Source organism: Melospiza melodia, chromosome 10, assembly GCF_035770615.1.
Source record: "Melospiza melodia melodia isolate bMelMel2 chromosome 10, bMelMel2.pri, whole genome shotgun sequence".
NCBI classification, from domain to species: Eukaryota; Metazoa; Chordata; class Aves; order Passeriformes; family Passerellidae; genus Melospiza; species Melospiza melodia.
Window position 1 is genome coordinate 29,121,899 of NC_086203.1, and position 21,207 is coordinate 29,143,105.

General features: G+C 42.5%; 1 protein-coding gene across 3 annotated transcripts in view; it reads left to right on the forward strand.

The window, feature by feature from the left end:
• CNTN6 (contactin 6) overlaps window positions 1-21,207 on the forward strand; it is a 129,358-nt gene that overhangs the window by 71,245 nt on the left and 36,906 nt on the right. For all 3 annotated transcript variants that reach the window (XM_063165041.1, XM_063165040.1, XM_063165042.1), the window contains 4 exons: window positions 5,634-5,837; window positions 7,909-8,011; window positions 16,127-16,311; window positions 18,941-19,077. In XM_063165041.1, coding sequence (XP_063021111.1) covers window positions 5,634-5,837; window positions 7,909-8,011; window positions 16,127-16,311; window positions 18,941-19,077 — 629 coding nt within the window. The remainder of the gene's footprint in view (window positions 1-5,633; window positions 5,838-7,908; window positions 8,012-16,126; window positions 16,312-18,940; window positions 19,078-21,207) is intronic.

Consider the following 21,207-nt stretch of genomic DNA (forward strand, 5'->3'; position numbering starts at 1 on the left):
TGAAGCAGCTGCTATTAATATAGGAAATGTGAAATAGGAAGCACTGGGTAAAACCTCCTGCCAACCTCTAAAAGCCAGGATAACAATAGAAGAAGAGGAATAGAAATAATAGAATGGAAAACAAGGAGGGTTCATTAATTCAATTCCTCCCCTATAACATCAAGAAGATGGAATGAGAGCTGCAGAAGTGTTTCTACCACCCATGGTCTCTGGGGAAGCGTCTCACTTCTCTTTCTCACATTGCCAAGTTTGTCTGGTCCTGCACCACAGCACTGGAGTCAAACCTCCTGCTGACAGGAAAACTCTGCAGAGCTCATCAGGACACCCAGCTGCTTATCAGACACCTAAAGTGTTGGTCCAGGGTCAAAAATATTTAAAATATTTAAAGCTCAATTGGAATTTAACTTCATTTTCCAACAGAGGTGACAAGGAAAGATGTGCTGCTTCTTTTTTGTGTGCTGGTTTCTTAGCTGAGAGCACTGCTAACCTATTTTTGTACAAGAAAAATGAGTGATTTGTTTAAATAGAGGACAAAAATATATTAGTCAGCTAGAAACCAAAACCAAACAAACAAACCTCACCAAGCAAACAAACAAATGTACAAAAAGGCTGCTCCAGCAGCTTTCACATCAGCTTTAAAGCATCTCAACACAACAAAAGGAGAATTCCATTTTGCTGTGAACTAATATTAGGACTTTCAGGATTGATCAAACACAAGCATGAAATAAAAAAATACCCACCCAAGTTTACACTTTAGATCAATTAGGACATTAAAAATTACAGTTAACAAAAAAAAAAAAAAAAAATCACAGCCTGTAATTAGTTTTTAAAGCAAGAGCAGGGCTGCCCCAGGTTACCTGACCCAGCCCAACCCCTTTATTCTTTATTCCCTCAGCCTGCCCCTCCTCACTAATTTATGTCTCTGGTTATTTATGAGGCTCATTTCCACACCTTGCACAGTTCAGCTCTGCCATCCCTCTGCTTGTTAGTGAGGCTCAGCAGGGCAGGGGGACCAGGTGAGCTGGATTTCTCCCTCAACCTCATCCCAGCTCTGCTTTAAGTTCTTTTCCCTTGTGTAATCAACATATAGCAATATTTTACTATATTGTACTATAGTAATATTTTCCTATATTGTAATATAGTAATATTTTACTGGTGAAAAAAAAAAAAAAAAAGTGGTTTCTAGAGATCTCTGAGATAGGGAAAGGCATGGAGGGAGGAAGCTGGAAGAAGCTTTAATTTCTGCAGCTACACACAAGCTTGACCTGCCTGCGCTTCAGAAGCTGCTGCCTAAATGGTAATACTTGACACAAGGCTATGGGGTGGACCGTTGTTCATTTATTTCCTCAGAAGTGAAGCGTGATCTAAAGGCTGCTTCCTCCGAGCTGGCTCCCTGCAGAGCTTTAAGGAAGTTGCTAATCTTGTTAGGAGCAGCAGGATCACTCTGCATTTGCATTTATTGGTGTGCAAGAGCTGCCAGGGCTGGGAGGGGGACGGAGGCTCTGGGCTTTCCTGAGTGCTGACATGGCTGTAGGGAGGATAAATAAACCCCATAACACTCCTAAGGATGCAGGAGTGCCCTGTGGACCTGCTTGGGGGGATAAAAATCCCTAATTCTCAGCCTGCAGAAGGCTGGGGAAGGAGGTGAAACGTGAAACTGGGTGTGTGCAGAGGATGGGAGGAGATGAGCTGAGAAAGGGCCTTTGATTTCTGCATTTCCTATTAAATGCTGCTCTTGATAAAGTACAGGATCTGAAAGGGAGGGTTTGAAGTGTCTCTCTCTCTGCAGAACCCAGCCATGGGCTGGGAGTCCCTTTCTCTCTGCTCCTGTGAACCTTTAATCCCCCTCCCTGAGCCCAGCCTGGAGCAGCAGCACTGATTTGGGTTTGCTTGGGCTGAGGGAAGCGCTGGAATGTTCAATCCCCTCAGATCTGTGTCTATCAGGAATGATCATCAGCTCATTCCCAGCCGAGCTCTGCAGGAACACTCTCAGGGCTGACAGAGGTGGGAGATGCTCTCCAGCCCGGCCGAGCTCAGGAATTTCCCACCTGGAAGAGAAGGTGGATTAACCAGATTTTGGGGTCTCTGGGGTGAGAAGGGACACTGACACCACAAACTAAAAAAAACCCCAAACAAGCACACCCTAATATTGCAGCACTATAAAATAACTCCTGCTCTGCCGTAAAAGTGAGAGCAAAGCACCTTTTCTCCATTTTTTGGCTCACTCAGTGGATCTGCTCATCTAGTTTACTCCAAGTGACCCAAAATGAAAGATTTTATAACACAGCTCTGGATTTTTTTACTCTATTACCTGTTGCTGTAGTAACTTTCCAAGAAAAGATCCTGAGTAAGGGAGTAGGTTGTTGGTATTATGCCTTTAAAGCATGAAAAAAAAAAAAAAAGAGTTCAATCTCCAAAGTTTGGCTCCTTCCTCTTGAGATTTCATCCAACTCCCACTGAAGTCAATTAAAATTAGGGTTTCTACAGAGTTTAGTGGAGCTGAATTAGGCTCTAGGCAAGGATGGCCTGCAGATGGGTGAGGATGAACCTGCAGCTAGGAGAGGGGGAGTGTTTCTATCCCTCATACTGGGGGAAAAAGGATTTAAATATGACTAAGAAGGGCTTGTGCTTGTTCCCATTAATGGGAAAATTCATCAATAGCCCCTGAAGCAATGGTGGGGAGCAGGCAGGGAGAATCTTCAGAAAATGAAGTCAGCTGGAGCCCCTTGAGGACAGAAATCAGGACAGAAAAGGTCTGGTTCTCTTTTATTGATTAATTAATTCACAGATTGACCTCCTGAAGAATGTCTGTGTTGCACAAAGTTGGCATTAATAGAGTTTTATTTTATTCCATCTTGCGCAGAGAATTCAGCTGCATCACCTGCTCCCATGGCTGGTTTTGGTTCCATGCCACAAAATATTTTAAAGCTCCTTTCTGAGAATCCTTTTGGAGTCTTGGCAGGTTCAGGGATGCCCTTAGAGGGGGTCAGGGCTTTCTTCACTCTGTAATTGCCACCACCAGAATCTGGCAGAGAAATTCCAAACTGCTTTTCCCTATTACTCATTCTTAAAATTATTCCCAGATTCTCTTGTTTAAGCTGTCCTGGCATGGAAATCTGGGCATCCAAAGGTCAGGTCCAAGCACCCAGAGTGGTTTTATTTTCCAGAGGTGCTTTAGTGCAGGTCTGAGTAAGGAGGAAGGCAAGAATTCCATTTGGAAGGAAAACACATTGGGGTACCAGCCCTCAGTGCTTTGGGAAATCTGGGGAGAGGGCAGATCCAAGGGATTTCTTCCACAGAAATGTTGACAACATTTAATTTAACACAGCTTAAAATATTTACCTGCAAATCTTCAGCGTTTTCTGTACAGTCACCGTCTTGCAGCTTAGAGACCTTAAAAAAAAAAAAAAAAAAAGAGTTGAAATCAGAATTTTGCACACTTTGGTCTGCTTGCCCAGACAGTCTGCAGTCAGCAAAAACCTGTTCCTGAGACAGGGAAACAGTCTGTGTGTCTCTGCAAGACAGATCATGTCATGGCTGCATCCTCATTTCTGATCCTGCAGGAAAACCCCCCCATCTCCAGTTTTCCTTCAATAAATAGATGTTCTTAAGGCCCCTCAAAGTCCAAGGGCAGGTAAACATGCAAAAGTGGGGCTTTGATCTTGTGGGTGAGCACATGGGCCTGCACACACTGAGGATGAATTGCTGCATCTCCCAGGTTTACTGCAGAGCACGGCAAAGTTTCGCATTATCTGCAGGAGAAGGGAGCCCGTTGCAGGATTTAGCCAAGTATAGAAAGTGTCATTGATTGCTCCCTGGAGATGCATCATTTCTAATGAGAGTCCTAAAATGCTGGAAGCTGATAACATAAAACTCCACAAAACTACTGGAGTTTGCAGACTTATTACCATACTGCTCCCAAGCTGGAGCTGAGGGGGGGAAAGCAACGTAAATAATCTTTTTGGAATGGGGTTGTTGATGGGGGAAATGTGTAAAAATGAAGCTGTTGGCAGAACACTGTTAGCTTATGAATTATGCATTTAATTAAGAGGAGCTAAACTGGTAGATTTGGAAAGTTGTGATTTACTGTGGCTTGTAAAAGGCAGGGTTTGAGTCCTGCTCCTGCTGTTGGGTGCAGAGCAGCTGCACAGAGGGGCTGGCAGGACACCCTGGGTCACCCCACACTGGGGGACCAGCTCTGAACCTGATCCTCAGTGCCCAAAAATCTTTCCCAAAACAGGGAATGGTAAACTCACAAGGATACCTGCTTCTCCAGGGTGGGCTAGTCAAATAAACCAGTTATAAGTTTCCTGGTCTTATAGATGTACATTATAAAGATTTGCATTGTGGAGCACCGTGTGGGAAAAGGGAGCAGAAAAGGGGCAGGAAGTGAGAATGGGGCACGAAGTATGGAAGATAAGGGGATGTTCATTATCAAATGTGCCATAGGATCAAATTTAAAGTTGTCTCCAAAATACTTTTGTGCAGCTCAGCTCATCCCTCCCACGAAAATCTAGTGTTCCAGCTCCTTGTAACCAGTTTAATTTTTCCTTATTGAGAGTGAAGAAAGGAGCTGTAGCACCAAGCAGCAATTTGCCCTCTGGATTTTCAGAGGGAAAGCGCCATAAACAGAAATTATTCACTAAAGCAGCTTTCCCACATCATTGCAGCACCACCATTCCTGCTTAGGAGCAGGCAAGGCAGGGAAATGAGAAGTAGCAGGGGACAGAAACTGCTGTGACCTCCTGAAGTGGCTTGAAATGAGCTGAAAACTCGAGCAATGCTTACCTGGCTATTGTAAAATTCAGGGTCACCAACAAAGGAAGGAATGATGAGGAGGACTCCATCTTATCAGAAGGCTGATTTATTATACTGTATTATTATTATTTATATACTATATATATATATATATATAAAAATATATATATATTTATATATACTATAATATAATATAGTATACTATAATATAGTATACTATAGTATAATATAGTATATAAATAGATATACTTTAATATAGTATAATAGATATTATACTATATATTATATAGTATAATATATAGTATATGAAGATATGCTTTTAGAGTCTATATATTATTTATTTTTATTTTTATTATTAAGTTATTATTTATTATATATTTAAATACTATATATTATTTATTATATAAATAATAATAATAGTAGTAGTATTTATTGTACTATATTATATTAAAGAATACTATACTAAAGAATACAGGAAGGATACTTATAGAAGGCTAAAAAGATAATAATGAAAACTTGTGACTCTTTCCACAGTCCTGACACAGTTTGGCCTTGATTGGCCATTGAGTCAAAACAAGTCACAGCAGAATCCAATGGAACAATCACCTATGGGTAAACAATCTCTAAACACATTGCACATGTGAGCACAACAGAGGAGAAGAAAATGAGATAAGAATTGTTTTCCTTTTTCTCTGAGGCCTCTCTCGCTGCCTTTCAGCTTCCCAGGAGAAAAACCCTGGGTGAAGGGATCGCGTTCAGGGATTGTGGATGCCACACCTGGCCTGTGCTAGTTTGTTCCTCCCCAGTGGTTTTCTCTCATTCTCCCCACCAGTTCTGCTGGGAGGGATGTGTGATGCATGTCTGGTGTTTTCCAGCCTTGTCCTACACGTGGATCTTCAACAACACCACCCTGGATCTTGGGGCAGACAGCCGGCGCTTCGTTTCCCAGGCCACAGGAAACCTGTACCTGGCCAAGGTGGAGCCCTGGGACGTTGGCAATTACACCTGTGCCGTGAGCAGTGCTGAGGCTCAGCGCCAGGTGTGGGGAACCCCCACTGCCCTCAGCCTCAGGGGCGATGGTGAGTGCACAGAGGGGCTGGGCTGCCTCAAAACCCCAACTGATCCTGCCCCAGATGGGGGGGAAATTCACCCACATGGAGGGAAAGCTGCCCCTGTGAAGGTTCTGCAGCAGGACATGGCCCCACGGTGATGATGCCTTTTTGGGATTACCTAAAACAGAGGCCAGACTGAATTAAGGCAATAAAAAGATGTTCTATTTATTGAAACTGTTCTATTTATTGGAGGGCTTCAGGTACATTTAGGGCAGACAAAGCCCCCCAGGGGCTACACCCAAAAATGGACGATAGATCATTGGTTTTCACACTTTTATAAGTTGGCTCCATTTGCATATTGGGGGTGAATCTCCCAATTCCAGCTGCAGGTAATGAAGTCATTGACCCCAAGTTTGCTCCCACAACTCCCTTTTGTTCCCATCTCTGGGCCTGAGGCAGTGAGGTGTCCTTGATTGCCAGGCCTGCAGAGGAATTGTTGTGTCTGCCCAAAATGGGAAAGCAGCAGCTCACACTGAGTGTGGGGTTTGGAGTTACACACTAAAGAACTGCGGGGTTACAGATAGATGGAAAATAGAAAAGCTGAAATCCTGAGGCATCAGTGACATTTGAGCTATCAGGGATGAGGAGATGAACAAGCAAAGAAAGTTCTCAATGTCCCTGAAAAACAAGAGAATGTCACGTGGCACGTTTATATTTCCCACCTTGTGCCCGTGTTGAGGTTTAAATCCAACAAATCTTTCTAAATTTGTCATCTAAGTATAGCTCAAATATCAAATCCAGACAGCTGCCTCGAGTTGCTGAGGTGAGAAACTCCTCTGCACACGTACCAACGCCTTCCTGGCAACATTTGTAATTAAATGTTCATGGGGAGAAATACAGACCTGGAAATCTGTACACAAAGTTTGTTTTGGGAGTTTGCCCACCTAAGTTTCAATATACTCGTGCTGTTTGCAAAGCAGTGGCGACAATCAGTGACAAAAGTCTGTGCAGAGTTGGATTTGGAGGATAAACAAAACTCAGCTGTGCATTATGGAATAATAAATAAATAAGTAAAGCATGGAATAATGCTGTCACTGCGAGGCTCTGCTGTTCAGTAACATCAGCAGATCACACAAAGCAAAGCTGCACTTCCTCAGCTCCAAAGTTAATAATTTGGCACAAACTCTGATTGCAGATGCTTAAGATCTTTTCTGATTCTTTTTTTCCTTTTCATCACCATTCCTTTTCTCAGACTCCTTCTATCAGCCCCTTTCTCCTCTCCCATTCTCTCTGCTGGCCTCTGGATTGACTCCAATGCTGGCAGCCTCTGAGGCAGCAGTGGAAGTTGAATGTACAATATTATGCAGATGCCTGTTAAATATAAAACAAGAATTGGTTCATTTCCTGTGTGGGATCTGGGCAAAGACACTGCAGGAAAATACCTGATTTATGTTCATCCCTACAGCTGGAATGAGGTTCACTGTGAGACACATAAAAGATACTGCAGAAGTTAAGCTAAAAGTTTAGTTTCCTAAATCCATTCCAAACCTGCTGCAAAATTAAATGCCCTAAATTAATACTGGATTATCTGTGATTTATCAGATGTTCAGCCAGATTTTCAAATATGGTAATTCCATCTAATTACATCAGCTTTCCTGAAGTCTGCAACTCACATTTGGATGTTTTAAGAATTTTAAGAGTTTTGCAAGTTTTTGCACATGGGATTTTCTAATTTGCTTGCACGTAGGATCACCGCAATGTCCTGAGCATGACTAGCGGCAAAACTGTTGCTTGATAAGAGGTGTGAACCCAAAATTATCTCAAAAACCTTGATGCTCAGCAGACTTGGAATGTAAAACTTGCATAAAGCCACACTCCTCAACTCCTGAATGCAGGGAAGAGATTTCTCTCCTCAATGGAGAGATTTCACAGAGTTTTCAGCAGAGGGCTGAACCCCACCCAGGAGGTTAAACCTGCTCCATCACGGGTGGAACATGAGGCTCTGAAGGGACTCATGGCACCCTCCCTCTCACCCTGAAGCTGCGTTGCATGAGAAGGTCTGGGCTCAGCTGGAGTGAGCTGTTTTGATGTTCCACAGGTGTGATGGGGGAGTACGAGCCAAAGATTGAGGTGCGTTTTCCAGAAACGACCTACGCTGCCAAGGGCTCCTCTGCCAGGCTGGAGTGCTTTGCCCTGGGAAAGTAAGAGCTTTGTTTTTGTTCAGTCTGGGGTTTAACGGTGCTCCTGTCACGTTGGAATTATTCTGGTCAGAATGGGATTTGGGAATCTTGTGGGTTTTTAACCTTGCTTTGATTGTGCTGTGTGTTCCCAAGGAAATGAGAGAGAGCACTGTGCTATGACTGAGGCTCATGTGGGTACAGGGGGAGGGAAAGTGGGAAGAGGAGGGGAAAACTGGAACAAAGATTTTCTTTCCTGAGAGTAGTTTTGACTCTGAGGTGAGACCTGACTCCAGGTGACAGCACTCAGTGTACCCTGATAGATATCACAATAAGAATGGTTTTTGTGCTTGTGTGGCATCATGGAATCACAGACTGCTTTGGGATGGAAGGGACCTTAAAGTTTATCCAATTCATCAAGTTTCTACCCCCTGCCCTCAGCAAGAACATCTTCCATTATCCCAGGTTGCTCCAAGCCCTGTCCAGCCTGGCCTTGGGCACTGCCAGGGATGCAGGGGCAGCCACAGCTGCTCTGGGCACCTGTGCCAGGGCCTGCCCACCCTCACAGCCAAGAATTCCTTCCCAATATCCCATATAAACCTGCCCTTCTTCAATTTAAACCCATTCCCCCCTGTCCCATCACTCCATCCCCTGTCAGTTGTCTCTCTCCAGCTTTCCTTCAGTCCCTTCAGGCCCTGCAAGGCCACCCTGAGCTCACCCAAAGTTTCTCCTGTGCAGGTGAGCAATGCCAGCTGTGCCAGCCTTTCCTCCCAGCAGATCTGCTCCATCCCTGGCATCATCCTGGAGCCTCCTCTGGGCTCTCTCATTGCTAAAAATCAAACGTGGGGAATCAGGTTATATTTGAAGAGTATGAGGGTCGGATCTCCTGACCCTCCTGTCTCCAAAGCAATGCTGAGGAGCCCTGGGAAGACCCAGCAGCAGCCCTTCCTTCCAAAAATCCATTTTCCTGCATTTTTATGTGTTTTCTTGCACTGCTGTGCCTGTTCCCAGCTGCTCTGGTGGCTCAGGCAGCTGCTCTGCATTCAGGGAGCAGCTGGGGGACTGAATCACTGTAACCAGCCCACAAACCCCAGTCTTTCCACTGAACATCGTTGGAAAAGCCCAAATAACCCTGAGATTGTTGACCTCTATTTAGTTTAAGTTCACTTTGACAATCCATTTTAAGGCTGTAAGCTTTTAAAGTGTTTAGAGCTTTCCCAGAGGTTAAAAGCCTGACTTACAGACAGCACAAATTAATCAAATGTTCCTCTGGAACCCAGGCTGGCAAGTAGAAAAATAAAGCAAATAAAAAGTTAATAAGATTGAAATGGCCTTGCCTTTCAGATGAGATTTCTACACAAACTAATACTAGAGATAATTTTTATTAAAGGTACATGCACTTTTTTTGGCTCAAAAGCAGTAGCAGACTTTAGCACACTTAGACTAAAGCTGATTTTCTTTCCCAAATTCTGTCAAGCTACTTCTCTTTAAATACCTCCTTAATTGTGTGTTAGTCCGTGCAGGCTCTACATTTCAAGTTGTCATTTCTTATTTCCATCTGTTGCATGGAAAGCATTGAACAATGCTGGAGAAAAAGCCAGGAAATGAGATGTACAAAGCACTGACATCTTAGTGAAGGGGTAAAGATGGGTCATGTTAATGTGATGAACAGATTTTGCCATTTTAAGAACATCTTAAGGAGAAAAAAGGGGACTAAGAGGACATATGGATAATGAGATCCCTCAGGGAGACCCTTCTATGCAGCGTTTAGGAATGCCTGAGAGGGTTAATACAGATTTAATGTAGATTTTCTTCTTCATGTGCAGCTGAAAGCAGTGCTGCCAGACCTCCCTGGAGTTATCCTGCCTAAGTGCCAGGGATCCATGGCCAAAATCCACTTTCCACAGTGTCACAGTGCTGATGTGCACCCTGTGTTGGAGATGCTGCCTGGGAGCAGAGGCTCCTGGGTGCTGATACTGGAAATTTCTCACTATTTCTCCTCTTAGATTTTATTTTTAGGAGTTCAATGTCTCGTACAGAACTGCACAGGTTTCACTCTGTGTGGTTTTTTCCTCCCTAAACAGAGCCTTCAACCACCTTTTCACCAACATGTCCACCAGTGCAAAAGCTTTATTTCAGAGCTGGCACTTAGATGTGAATAAAGCAAGCAAAACAGATTGCAGGTGAAACACTCTTAACTTATTAGATAAGGCCAGATTTCTAGAGGTATGCAGGTGATTAGTGGCATTGTGAAAAGCTGGAAGTTTCCTGCCTCCAACTGCTTACAATTGCAGGCAGAGCCATCTAAATGCAGCAGCACCTTCAGAGTCCCAAATTCCACTAAAACCCTGGCCCCTGCTATTGTCTGTTTATGTTAAAATCAATTCAGCCCAGCATTTGTTGAGCTGCACCTCTGATCTGCCACGAGCACCGGTGGTTATTATCTCGCTCAGGTTTCAGAACTGCTTTCCTATTATCCATAATTTTCTATATTCACACTGTTAGGCCGCTGGCTCCGACAATGCCGCGGCTGCTGCTGCCTGGGCACTGTGAATAACAGAAATCTTTCATGCTGAAGGCAGATCATAGGCAACCCGCTGGGGTTTTGGGCTGCAGAAGTCTTAAATGAAAGTAGTTTTGTGGTATTTAGAGAAATAGCGTCTCTTTTTCTGCGTGGAACAGCAAATCACACCAATTGGGCCTGGCTCAAAAGGCACTTCCACAGTTCAGGTGCAGCTAGGAGAGGCCAGGCTCTTGGCTGAGTTTAAAACTTGGTTTAAAACATCTCAAAAATGCCTTTTTTTAACATGGGGGAGCTCAAAGTCACCCAAATGTGCTCCTGTGGGGCGCCCTGGGGTAGGTGCATTCCACACAGATCTGTTGCAAAGCTCTTTTTGCACTTCACATTAAAATATCACTAAGGATTTTTACAAATCATCTACCAGCCCCAGAAATTCTTCTCGTTTTGAGGAAAAGAACTGGTTAAATAAGAACTTCTCTGTGCAAAGAGGGTTTGGAAGGATGGACCCAATTAGACAAAGGATCTCAGGCCAGTCCTTGACTTTGAACCTTATTTTATAGAGCAGACACCACAAATAGAAGATTTGGAAAAGCAAATTAGTGCTCGCTCTGATGGGATTGTAAAATAAAGTGCAGCTCTCTGATGAATCTAACCAGGCAAAAAACTGCACCTTACACTTAATCCTTTGAAAGAGGGAAAACTGAAATATGAAATAGTGGCTCCACTATTTCAAATCCTGCAGCTTGTCGCAGTTTAATAGAAGAGATGAGACTTTGTGTTCTGCACCAATATTCATTACAATGACATTGTTTAATATTATGCCAGGATTAAAAGTCCTGGTTTGGATCAAGCTCTATTAATCATGCCATATATCCAAATTATTGCTTCCTATCTTTCAGGGGATTGAGCACCATGGAAAGAATTATGTTCAGTTGAGTTACACTGTGCTGCTTTCTGTAGATTTCTCTCAAAATAACTTTTTTTTCTTGTTGGACAAATAAGAATAGTCCCTGGAATGAAAAAAGGCAAAGTAGTTTCCATGTCTGGTGCACATATTTATTAAACTCTGTGGTTTATATTTTTCTTCATTCCCTTCTCAAAGAAAAGGAAATAATCAGTTCACAATCCCTGCAGATGGGCTGTTGCCAGCTGAGGTTGTAAAAAGCATATGTGAATAACATAAAACAAGATTTCTTTCAACCCCAGAATATTCATTTTTCATGGGAAGTTCCCACCTATTCCTCTAAATGTATTCACAGAAGGGTTTTTTTCTAGCAGCTCTTGGAATAAGTAGATAATCACACAGCTCCAAGGGGGTTCCAAATAACCATTTTTACTAAATTTACATAAAAATCCCAGGCTTCACCTCTGGTATATTCTCAAGCTGTTGATGTAGGAGGCTTTAAAAGGGCCAGTTATGGGAAATCCCAGACATGGGGATGACTTTGGGCACCCAAGTGAAGATTCCAGTTTCTTTTTTCCATCCCTGACCAAAGCAAGGTTTGTCCTTCCAGGGATGAGCAGATCCCCCTCACACAGCTCAGGCTGTGCCTCCAGAAAACTGCTGTTTCCAGGTAATCCATCAGGAGGATCCAAAATTAAATGCTTTAATTATGGTGCTCCTCAGATCCTAATTCTCCCCGGTGTCAGCAGTGACGCGCCTTTCAAAGCCCAGCTCAGGCTCATTTGTCTAACGAACCACGGGCTTCATTATCCCAAATGCAGATTGAATTTCCCTTTGAAGGGCCCCCAGATGCACAGGACAAAAGATGAGGCACGGTCCCAATGCATCATCTCTGCTGAAAAAGGTGAAACCTCCCTCATGGTGTGGGTTCTAATTCTGCAGACAAATTAATTTCGCGTTCGCTGTGACAAGAACTTGTCACCAACCACAAAATATTTTCCATCTCCTTTTCTTTCCCAGTTAGTAACTTATGGTTTTGTGATTCTGCTGCCTGTATGGTGGAATATAAATTAAATTAGTGATCCTGCATGCTCTGAAGGTTTCAAATAAACTGCAGATTTATGTACTAAGACACTCTCATATTTATGCACTGTTTTCTTATTTACACAGGAGAAAGCCAGACTTTGTGTATGAAGTGTAATAAATTTGGGAAGTGCACTCATTGTTTCTTCATGTACTCCAAAACTTTTTAGGCCCAAGCAGTTAATATTTTTAATCTGGTTATTGGAAGGGACTGAAGGACAGAAGGACAATGAGGGGCAGGGCCACCCCAAAGCTGCATGGGCAGGCACTGCTCTGTGCAGGAATATGTGCCAAGGAATATGAACATGCAAAACAATCCCACAAAAACTCACAAGGCTGAATTAGGTTTTATACACAATTACCTACTTCTAAATGAATGTTTTACTCCTTAAAGCATCAATTTCTAAATAGATTATTTAGAAAACCAAAACCAAATTTAATCAAACTGGTTTATTTTTTTTTTAACCTTGAAAGGTTTCACATTGCCTAATAAGAGTTGCTATCAAGAGATTTGGTTATAAAGGTGGAAACTAGCTGCAGAAAAAAGTGAAACCAGCCAAAAAAACCTTATTTTCTGAAAAATGCAGTGATTGAAGATGCTGGGAATTCTGTAGCAATAAGGTACCCATAAAGAAATGCAGATATTCTCTAGGAAGGTCCATCCCACTCATTGGCTGAGTTATGGACCCTGCCAGACTCTGCTCCTTTACCTGTAGCTCAGGTGGAGCTGCTGTCCTGACCCAGGAATTCCCTCTCCTGATAAATCCGGGCTCCCTGGCAGGAGAACCAAGTGCAGTTAACTATTTATTGTCTTTAAACACAGCAAAGCTGACGAGCTCTGAGGTTTCTCTGTCCTCCTGCTCAACTGACATCAGGAGTGAGTGTCAAACCCCCTCATGTTTGGCCAAAAATGAGCTGAGCTCGCCTTGAGACATCCCCAAGGACGCGATTAAAAGTCTGTGGAGTGGAGAAGGAGATCAGGGGAGCATCTTCTGCTCAAACCTTGGCCAAGCTGACAGAAGGAGCCTTTTCCCACCCAGCACTGCCTCTGGCCTTGGTGCCAGCACAGAATTCCCTTGCTCACGAACAACCAGCTCCCCTGGCTGTTTTCCTGGGAAGCTCCCCTGGCTGTTTTCCTGCCTGGAGCAGGCAGACATGAGCACCAGAGCTGTGCTCCTTTTAAACAGCCAAAAGTACCTTGCTTTATAACAACTGAATAAATAACTGAGTAAATAACTGAGTAAATAACTGAATAAATAACTGAAACTAACTTGCTGTAGAGAAATCCTGCAGGAGGAAAGAAGGCTCGAGGGAAACCTTGCTGTTCTCTAAAAACACCTGAAGGGAGCCTGAGCCAGGTGGGGATGGGCTCTTCTGGCATGACAACAGCCTCCAGCTGCACCAGGAGTGGTTTGCGGTGGATTTTTAGAAAAATTGGTTCATTGGAAAAGCAACATTGAAGTTCTGGAGTCACCAGCCATGGAATGCTTCAAACCATGAGTAGATGTGGCACCTCCTGATTAGAGAGTGGGTGGAAGGTTGGACTTGATCTTGGAGGTCTGTGGTGCTGTGAGGTCCCCAGGATGAGAGATGAGAATTTGACTCCATGTTCTCAGAAGGCTGATATATTATTATATTATATTATATTATATTATATTATATTATATTATATTATATTATATTATATTATATTATATTATATTATATTATATTATATTATATTATATTATATTATATTATATTATTCTATTATACTATACTATACTATATTATACTATATTATATTATATGCTAAAACTATACCAAACTATAGAGAAAGGCTACATCAGAAGGCTAAACAAGGATTATAATGTGATAATGAAAGTTTGACTGACTCATTCTGGCACAGCTGATGGTGATTGGTCATTAATTAAAACAATTCACATGGAACCAATCAAAGATGCACCTGTTGGTAAATGATCTCCAGACCACATTCCAAACAATCAGATAATTATTGTTTACATTTCTTTTCTGAGGCTTCTCAGGAGAAAAACCCTGGTGAGGGGATTTTTCAGAAAATATCCCGGTGACAGGGGTCTTTTCCAGCCTGAATGATCTTCTGGTTCTGTGCTGAGGTTTCTGGAGGAGACAGCACCTTTTAACAATTCCCCCAAGAACAACAAACCCTTAGAAATTCCCTAGGAAGGAATGGTATTGAATACCTGAAATAGCTTTTGGTCTTGTTGGAAAGGACAGCCAATAAACATGGTGGTGACAGTGGATGTTGTCCAGAAAGATCTGGAATTTTTTAGAATTTGACCAAAATGGGGAAAAGTAGAATAAAATCTCAGATTTGCTTTGCAGCCCTTTGACTGGTTAACATCTGCCATGTCCCAGTCACTCCTGTTTGTAGGAAATTGTTCAGAGAACTCACATTTCTCCCAACTCTGGTCCTTCTTGCTCAAAGGAAGTTGTGAACATCACAGACACACAGAGTCAAAATGCAGAAATCAGGCCCAAACTTCCTGAATTATTAAGAAATTAATCCATTCTGTATTTGTGACTTGATTTCTTTGTTCAATAAACAAGGATTTCAATTTGAATAATTTAAGGTGCGAGCAGGAATAAAAAAAGGAATAAAAGGAATTTATTACTATTAAAAAAGAATAAATCCTTTGTAAGCCAGCACTGCTGGCAGAGACCTTGGAGACTGGAAACAAGGACTTGTAACTTCCATGAAAGTTGTGTTTTCAGTTGCTCTGGATGTTACTTCCAGCAGAAAAGAAGTCAGCATTTAGTCAAAGCCCCTGTAAAAACCTCAAAATTGAATTTGTTAGAAAAGGAAACTTAGTTCAGTTTGCAGAAACAGCAAACAACTGTGAAATCCACGACTATTAATATTTCAAAGTGTTTTGGTGACATAATAGATCATGAAAGTGGGGCTCCTATGGTTTGTGATATTACCAGAAATCCAAGATGTATTTATAGCTGCCTTCACACTTCATGTTTTGCGCTGTATGGGATACATTGATCCAAATACAAATGAAAATGATAAAAAGCTTCAAAAACATGAAAAAAGAAATATTCCTTTTCTTTCTCTATCTCTTTCCAGCCTCAATGTTTCGTTCTTTCCCCTCCTCACTCAATTCTCTGTCTGCTCTCTTCTACCTTGGCTCCCGTTTTTTATATTTAGATTTATTGGTATTTTTAGATCTTTTGAAATCTTGGCCAATATTTCCTATTTTGGGGTATGAAAATGCCTTTAGTGCTGCAGGGAATTTGTTTGCTGGGAGAACCAGTCAATAATTCAGAACTTCTGTGGTGTTTATTCGGACTTGCAAAGTCATTGCCTCAGTGTCACAGGGCTTAAAAACAGGTTTGAGCCCCAGGTAAGAGTTACTAAGGGGAAAACACAAATTGGCCTAAGGAAAAACCATAGAACTGACGGAGGATTTCATCCCACTTTGGACCTGTGCTCCTAAATAAATTGGACATGCTATAAAATCTCAGTCTTATATGAACCTCTGTATGTCATGCTTAGGAATTATTTATTTTTAAAAAGTATTGCTACTCTCAAGAAAGGATTTTACATTCTTTTTCCTCTGCTGTAACCAATGCTGTCTCTTTTTCTCCAATAAACACAATTCTTTAGTCCTGTCCCAAGCATTAGCTGGAGGAGGTCTGATGGAAAATCCTTGGCAAAGAGAATCCAACACAACAGGACTGGGGGAGTTCTTGAAATCCCCAGCATTGAGCAGGAGGATGAAGGTTCCTACGAGTGCATCGCAGCAAACACCCGAGGAATAAACATTGCAAGAGGTCAATTATTTGTCTATGGTAAGCAGATTAAGTGAATTTTGGTTTTTAATGAAGAGCAGGATGGAGTTGTGCTGCATTGTGCAGATGGAGTCTCCCAGCCCCTTCCTGGAGGTAGAAAGTGCATGTCAGGTTAAGCTGATTAAAAACTGATTGGGGGCTCTCAGTGACCTTCACTGAGTTACAGCCTCAGCAAATAAATAGAGATGTTCTACATCAAAGCTGGGATTGGAAGTGTTGGAAGTTGGGAATGTTAATAAAAGGCAGAGGGGAATGCCTGTGCAGGTGTGTGAGACAGGAAAGGCAGGCAGGGATCTGTTGGGGTGTTGGGAGGGTCCCCAGGACGAGGTGAGAGATGAGAATTTCAGTCCATGTTCTCAGAAGGCTGATTTATTATTCTATTCTATTCTATTCTATTCTATTCTATTCTATTCTATTCTATTCTATTCTATTCTATTCTATTCTATTCTATTCTATTCTATTCTATAAAATGCTATACTAAAACTACACTAAAGAAGAGAAAGGAGACATCAGAAGGCTGAAACAAGAATGAATAATAAAAACCTGTGACTGACCAGAGTCCTGACACAGCTGGACTGGGATTGGCCATTAAATTAAAACAATTCACGTGCTGGGTAAACAATTCTCCAAATCACATCCCAAAGCAGCAAAACATGGAGAAGCTGAAGCTTCCCAGGAGAAGAAATCCTGGCAAAGGGGTTTTTCATAAAATATCATGGTGACAGGGATCAGTGTCCAGCAGAGATGCGGGGAAGGTGGCAGTGAAGGTGATTTCACCTCCTGTTGTCCCATATACACACAAGGACAAAGCAGAGGGAACTCATCCCGTTCCTCCCTCTCCTTCCAGCTTGGCTAAAAGTGGAGAATGACCTGGGAATGTTCTCCCTTTCCCTGTCCCTTGCTGTGGGCATGGTTTCCCTGCAGTCCCAGCCCCACGGGATGGTCCCTCGTGGCCAGGGTGAATGATGGCACTTAAGTGGAACTCTTCACACCCAGGGAAAGCAGCACACTTGGACAGGAATCAGAGGAGAGATCTTTTCTTTACCTCATAAATCTTTCAAAGGAGAAAGAAAAAAAAAAAAAAAAAAAAAAAAAAAAAAAAAAAAAAAAAAACAGAAAATGAAACATAACAGCAAGGAGAAAAAAAAAATCACAGCAAGCAAGACTGAGCCTCCAGTTAACATCTGTTGAGAAGACTCTGGCAAGCATTTTCCCTTTTTTTTTAAAGTAAATCTCTTCTAATGAAGAGATGCAGGCTTTGCTGATAAGCTCCCAGGCTCCTGCAGCCATGGCTAATATCAAGATATATGCCAGGAATAGAACAGTCTGCTGCTGGTTTAAATATTTCATTATTTCCTCGCTTTCAGGGGGTAGATTTTGCTCTTGTTGCTCACTAATTTTTTTTCCCCACGTCAATCAAGCAGTTCTATTAAATTTAAGTTCAGTAGATTACCTGGTCGTGATTGATAACAGCACAGGCAATTATAAAATTATGATCAGTTAATTCAATCTAAAACAATGTGCTTATTAACTGTGCTTTGTACATTAATTAATAGCTGTTCATAGAGCAATGTATAAACAGCACTCATGAAGCCTTGGCATGAGGATTTTTTGTCATATTAGGAGTGTGCTGGTGAATTATCTCTGTAATTGATTTCCTCTTGCTCCTTCTCTGTTCTCTGGGGGATTTCCTCTGGAGGAAGGAAGGCTGTGAAAAAACAGAGATTCTTTCCTGGACACTGCTTTTTATGTGATCCCTCCTGAGAGCAGTACAAATTAAATGTAATTACGATGCTTTTAAGCAGGAGGAACTCTGTTCTTAAAGGATCTTTGGGCACCTAAAGGGGCTCCAGGATTGACTTTGGACAAGGGATGGAGGGACAGGACACAGGGAATGGCTCCCTCTGCCAGAGGGCAGGGATGGATGGGATTTTGGGGGAGATCATTCCCTGTGAAGGTGAGGAGGGCCTGGAATGGAATTCCAGAGCAGCTGTGGTGCCCCTGGATCCCTGGAAATGTTCAGGGCCAGGCTGGACATTGGGGCTTGGAGCAGCCTGGGACAGTGGGAGGTGTCCCTGCCCATGGAATGAGGTGTTATTTGGGGTTATTTGGGGTTATTTGGTGCTATTTGGTGTGATTTGGTGTGATTTGGTGTGATTTGGTGTTATTCATTCTCCCCAGGTCTCACCTCTAATCTGCTCTGAATGTCAGAGCCTTCCCAAGGGAGCTCCTGCTCAGCTCAGCCCTTGAGGCTCAGTTGTTTACAGAGCTCATGGGTGATCCCTGCAAATTCTGCTTTTACACCTCAGTGAATTCCTTTAGAGGAAAACTTTGCAGAAATAACATGTCTTGGCGCTTTCCTGATTTCAGGCATCTAAAATCACCATTTCTGCACATTTTGGCCACAAAAATGGATAAAATCTCAACCAAACTCCTCACCCATGAACCATTCTATTTCTAACATTTTCTGAAGCTTGCCCCAAAGTTAATGCCAGAGAATTGTTGTACAGAATTCACTTGCAGTATAATAAAAATGTGTTGAACAGATATTAATTAGCCCTGCTCAGTTCATTAATTAATGGCAGCATACTTTTTCTCCTGCTTAAAATGCTTTGTATATTCTTTTCAGCACCCCCTGAATGGGATAAAAAAATCCAAAATGCCTTTCTGTCTCTCTATGACAGTTTATTTTGGGAATGTAAGGCTAGAGGAAAACCAAGCCCTTCCTACAGCTGGCTAAAAAATGGCCAGCCCCTCATGGCAGAGGTAAGATTCCTGTCTCCTTTGATTTCTTCCTCATCTTTTCATTTGTCTGTTTGTTTCAATATTTAGTAATTATATTAATTTCACAATATATTAATTAATTTTCCAAAATAGGTAAATATTAATATATCAAAGTAAATAAATTAGCACAAACTCTTTGCAACACAGAGCCTCAATTCTTGGACTTCATCCTTATTGGAAATATATGAAATTGCAGTTTAGAGAGAGAGAAACACCAATTTCTTAATGCAAATTACTTAATTGCTGCAATATATGGCTGTAGGTATAGAAAGGCTTAAAAATATGAATTATAATAGGTGAAAGAATCACTAAATACATTTATAGACATAATCTGCAGTTTGGGGGACTGGTAAGATGCCAAAGGACTGGAAGAGGATTCCAGAGCTGGAATTGCAAATTGCTCAGTGTTGAATTGCACTTTTCTTCTGTTTCTGTTCCAAATCAGTAGCTGGGTGGACCTTTGGTCTCGTGCAGAGTGCTGCTCTCCTGCTGAGTAAATTCTTTACCTTAATTAATCACTCAGCTATGACAATCAGCTCCTTTTGAGGGTAACATTTTCTGTGCTTTGTAGCAGGGTAACCCAAAGAAAGCCAGGTCAAGGTAAAAGGAGGAGCTGGATAAGTGCAAAATGTCACTTGAAAGGACCAAGTGGGAAGGGAGGTAGGAGAGCAGGAGGAGAGGGGAAGTTTGGAGCTCAAACACTTGGGAACCACCTTGAGATCCTTCATCAGCCAGGTCTTTGAGAGCTTCCAGGCACAATCCTGGGGATGCCAGGCTCCATCCATCCTCCAGCCTCATGGAGGAGAACTTCTGTGATAAGAAGCTTTTTGCATTCTGCTGAGGCCAAGTTTCCTTATTTTTGTGTTTTTTTTTTTTTTTTTTTTAATTTTATGGAGCACCCACCCAGCATCTCTGGAGCACACAATGGCTCATCTGCGAGGCATTTCCACTTGGATGGAAAAAAAACTTTCTGTGATTAATTCCTGCCTAGCAAGAGCACATACAGGAGAATTTCCAGAACATATGGGCTAAATTAGCACCTGCTGGGCTGCAGAACCAGCATTTATTTGATTTAGTTGTACTTATTTTAAGTCGTTGGAATGGGGTCCAATCTTCCATATAATTTTCTGCTGGATCAGTCCTAAACAGACCCAACCTGCATCTGGGGAAAATAGCCAGAATTTACCTGGACTGCAATTTTTCTGAACCTGCTCATTGTAGTCATTGTCACCTTTTTCTGAGCGAGATTATCTTGTTTCTCTCTCTTTGAAGGCAGCAATATTTAGAGTCTGTCACTCTTCAATTGCGGCGTTTCAATAAAGAGGAATGAAACGCTCACAGACACATTTTCAAGCAGCATTTTCACAGTACTTACAGTGGGCTGTAAATGCAATTCTTCAGGCAACAAAGTGCTGGATGTTATTGCTCAATGGACAGAATGGACACTTTGGAGGGGAAAGTACAAGGGAGATGTAATAAAATATTCAGTTTGTCGCAGCACCCCGCGTGTCGGAATTCTCCCAGGAAGAATAACATCCCGATGCTTTTCACCCTGGGGCTGATTCTGATTGTCTCCTCTTTGTCAAAGCTCTCTGCCTGACCACCTGGCTGCTCACCCCAGCACCCTCCCTGTGCTCCTGTACACCGTGTGCTTTATTCTTCCCTTTGTCGGCGCGGCTCAAAAGGGAACGGTGGGGAATTTGGGATGGGGATGGAACACGAGCCTTGCTTCAGAGAGGGGGTTTTGTATTCAAAGGGCGTTTGTAAAAATAGAATGCATTGAGAGCATAGCAAACAGCCTGGAGGTAAAACTAAGTATGCAAAAGATATCTGTAGCGAGAGCCTCGGAAAAAATTATCAGAGGCTAAGTAATGTAATGTTGTTAATTAGCTTGCCACACACCAGCCTTGCAGCCCCAGGCTGTGCTCTCATCACATTTCCAAGCTAAACAAGCTTGGGCTGGGTCAGTTCAGGGTTGGGAGACCTCCAAGGAAAAGCTGGGGTGTTGGAAAACATCTCCTGGATGTGTGTGCTGACCCCAGAACCCCAGAGCTGGAAAGGGGGGATCCTGCCCCTGTGCCCTGGTGAGACCCCACCTGCAGAGCTGCCCCA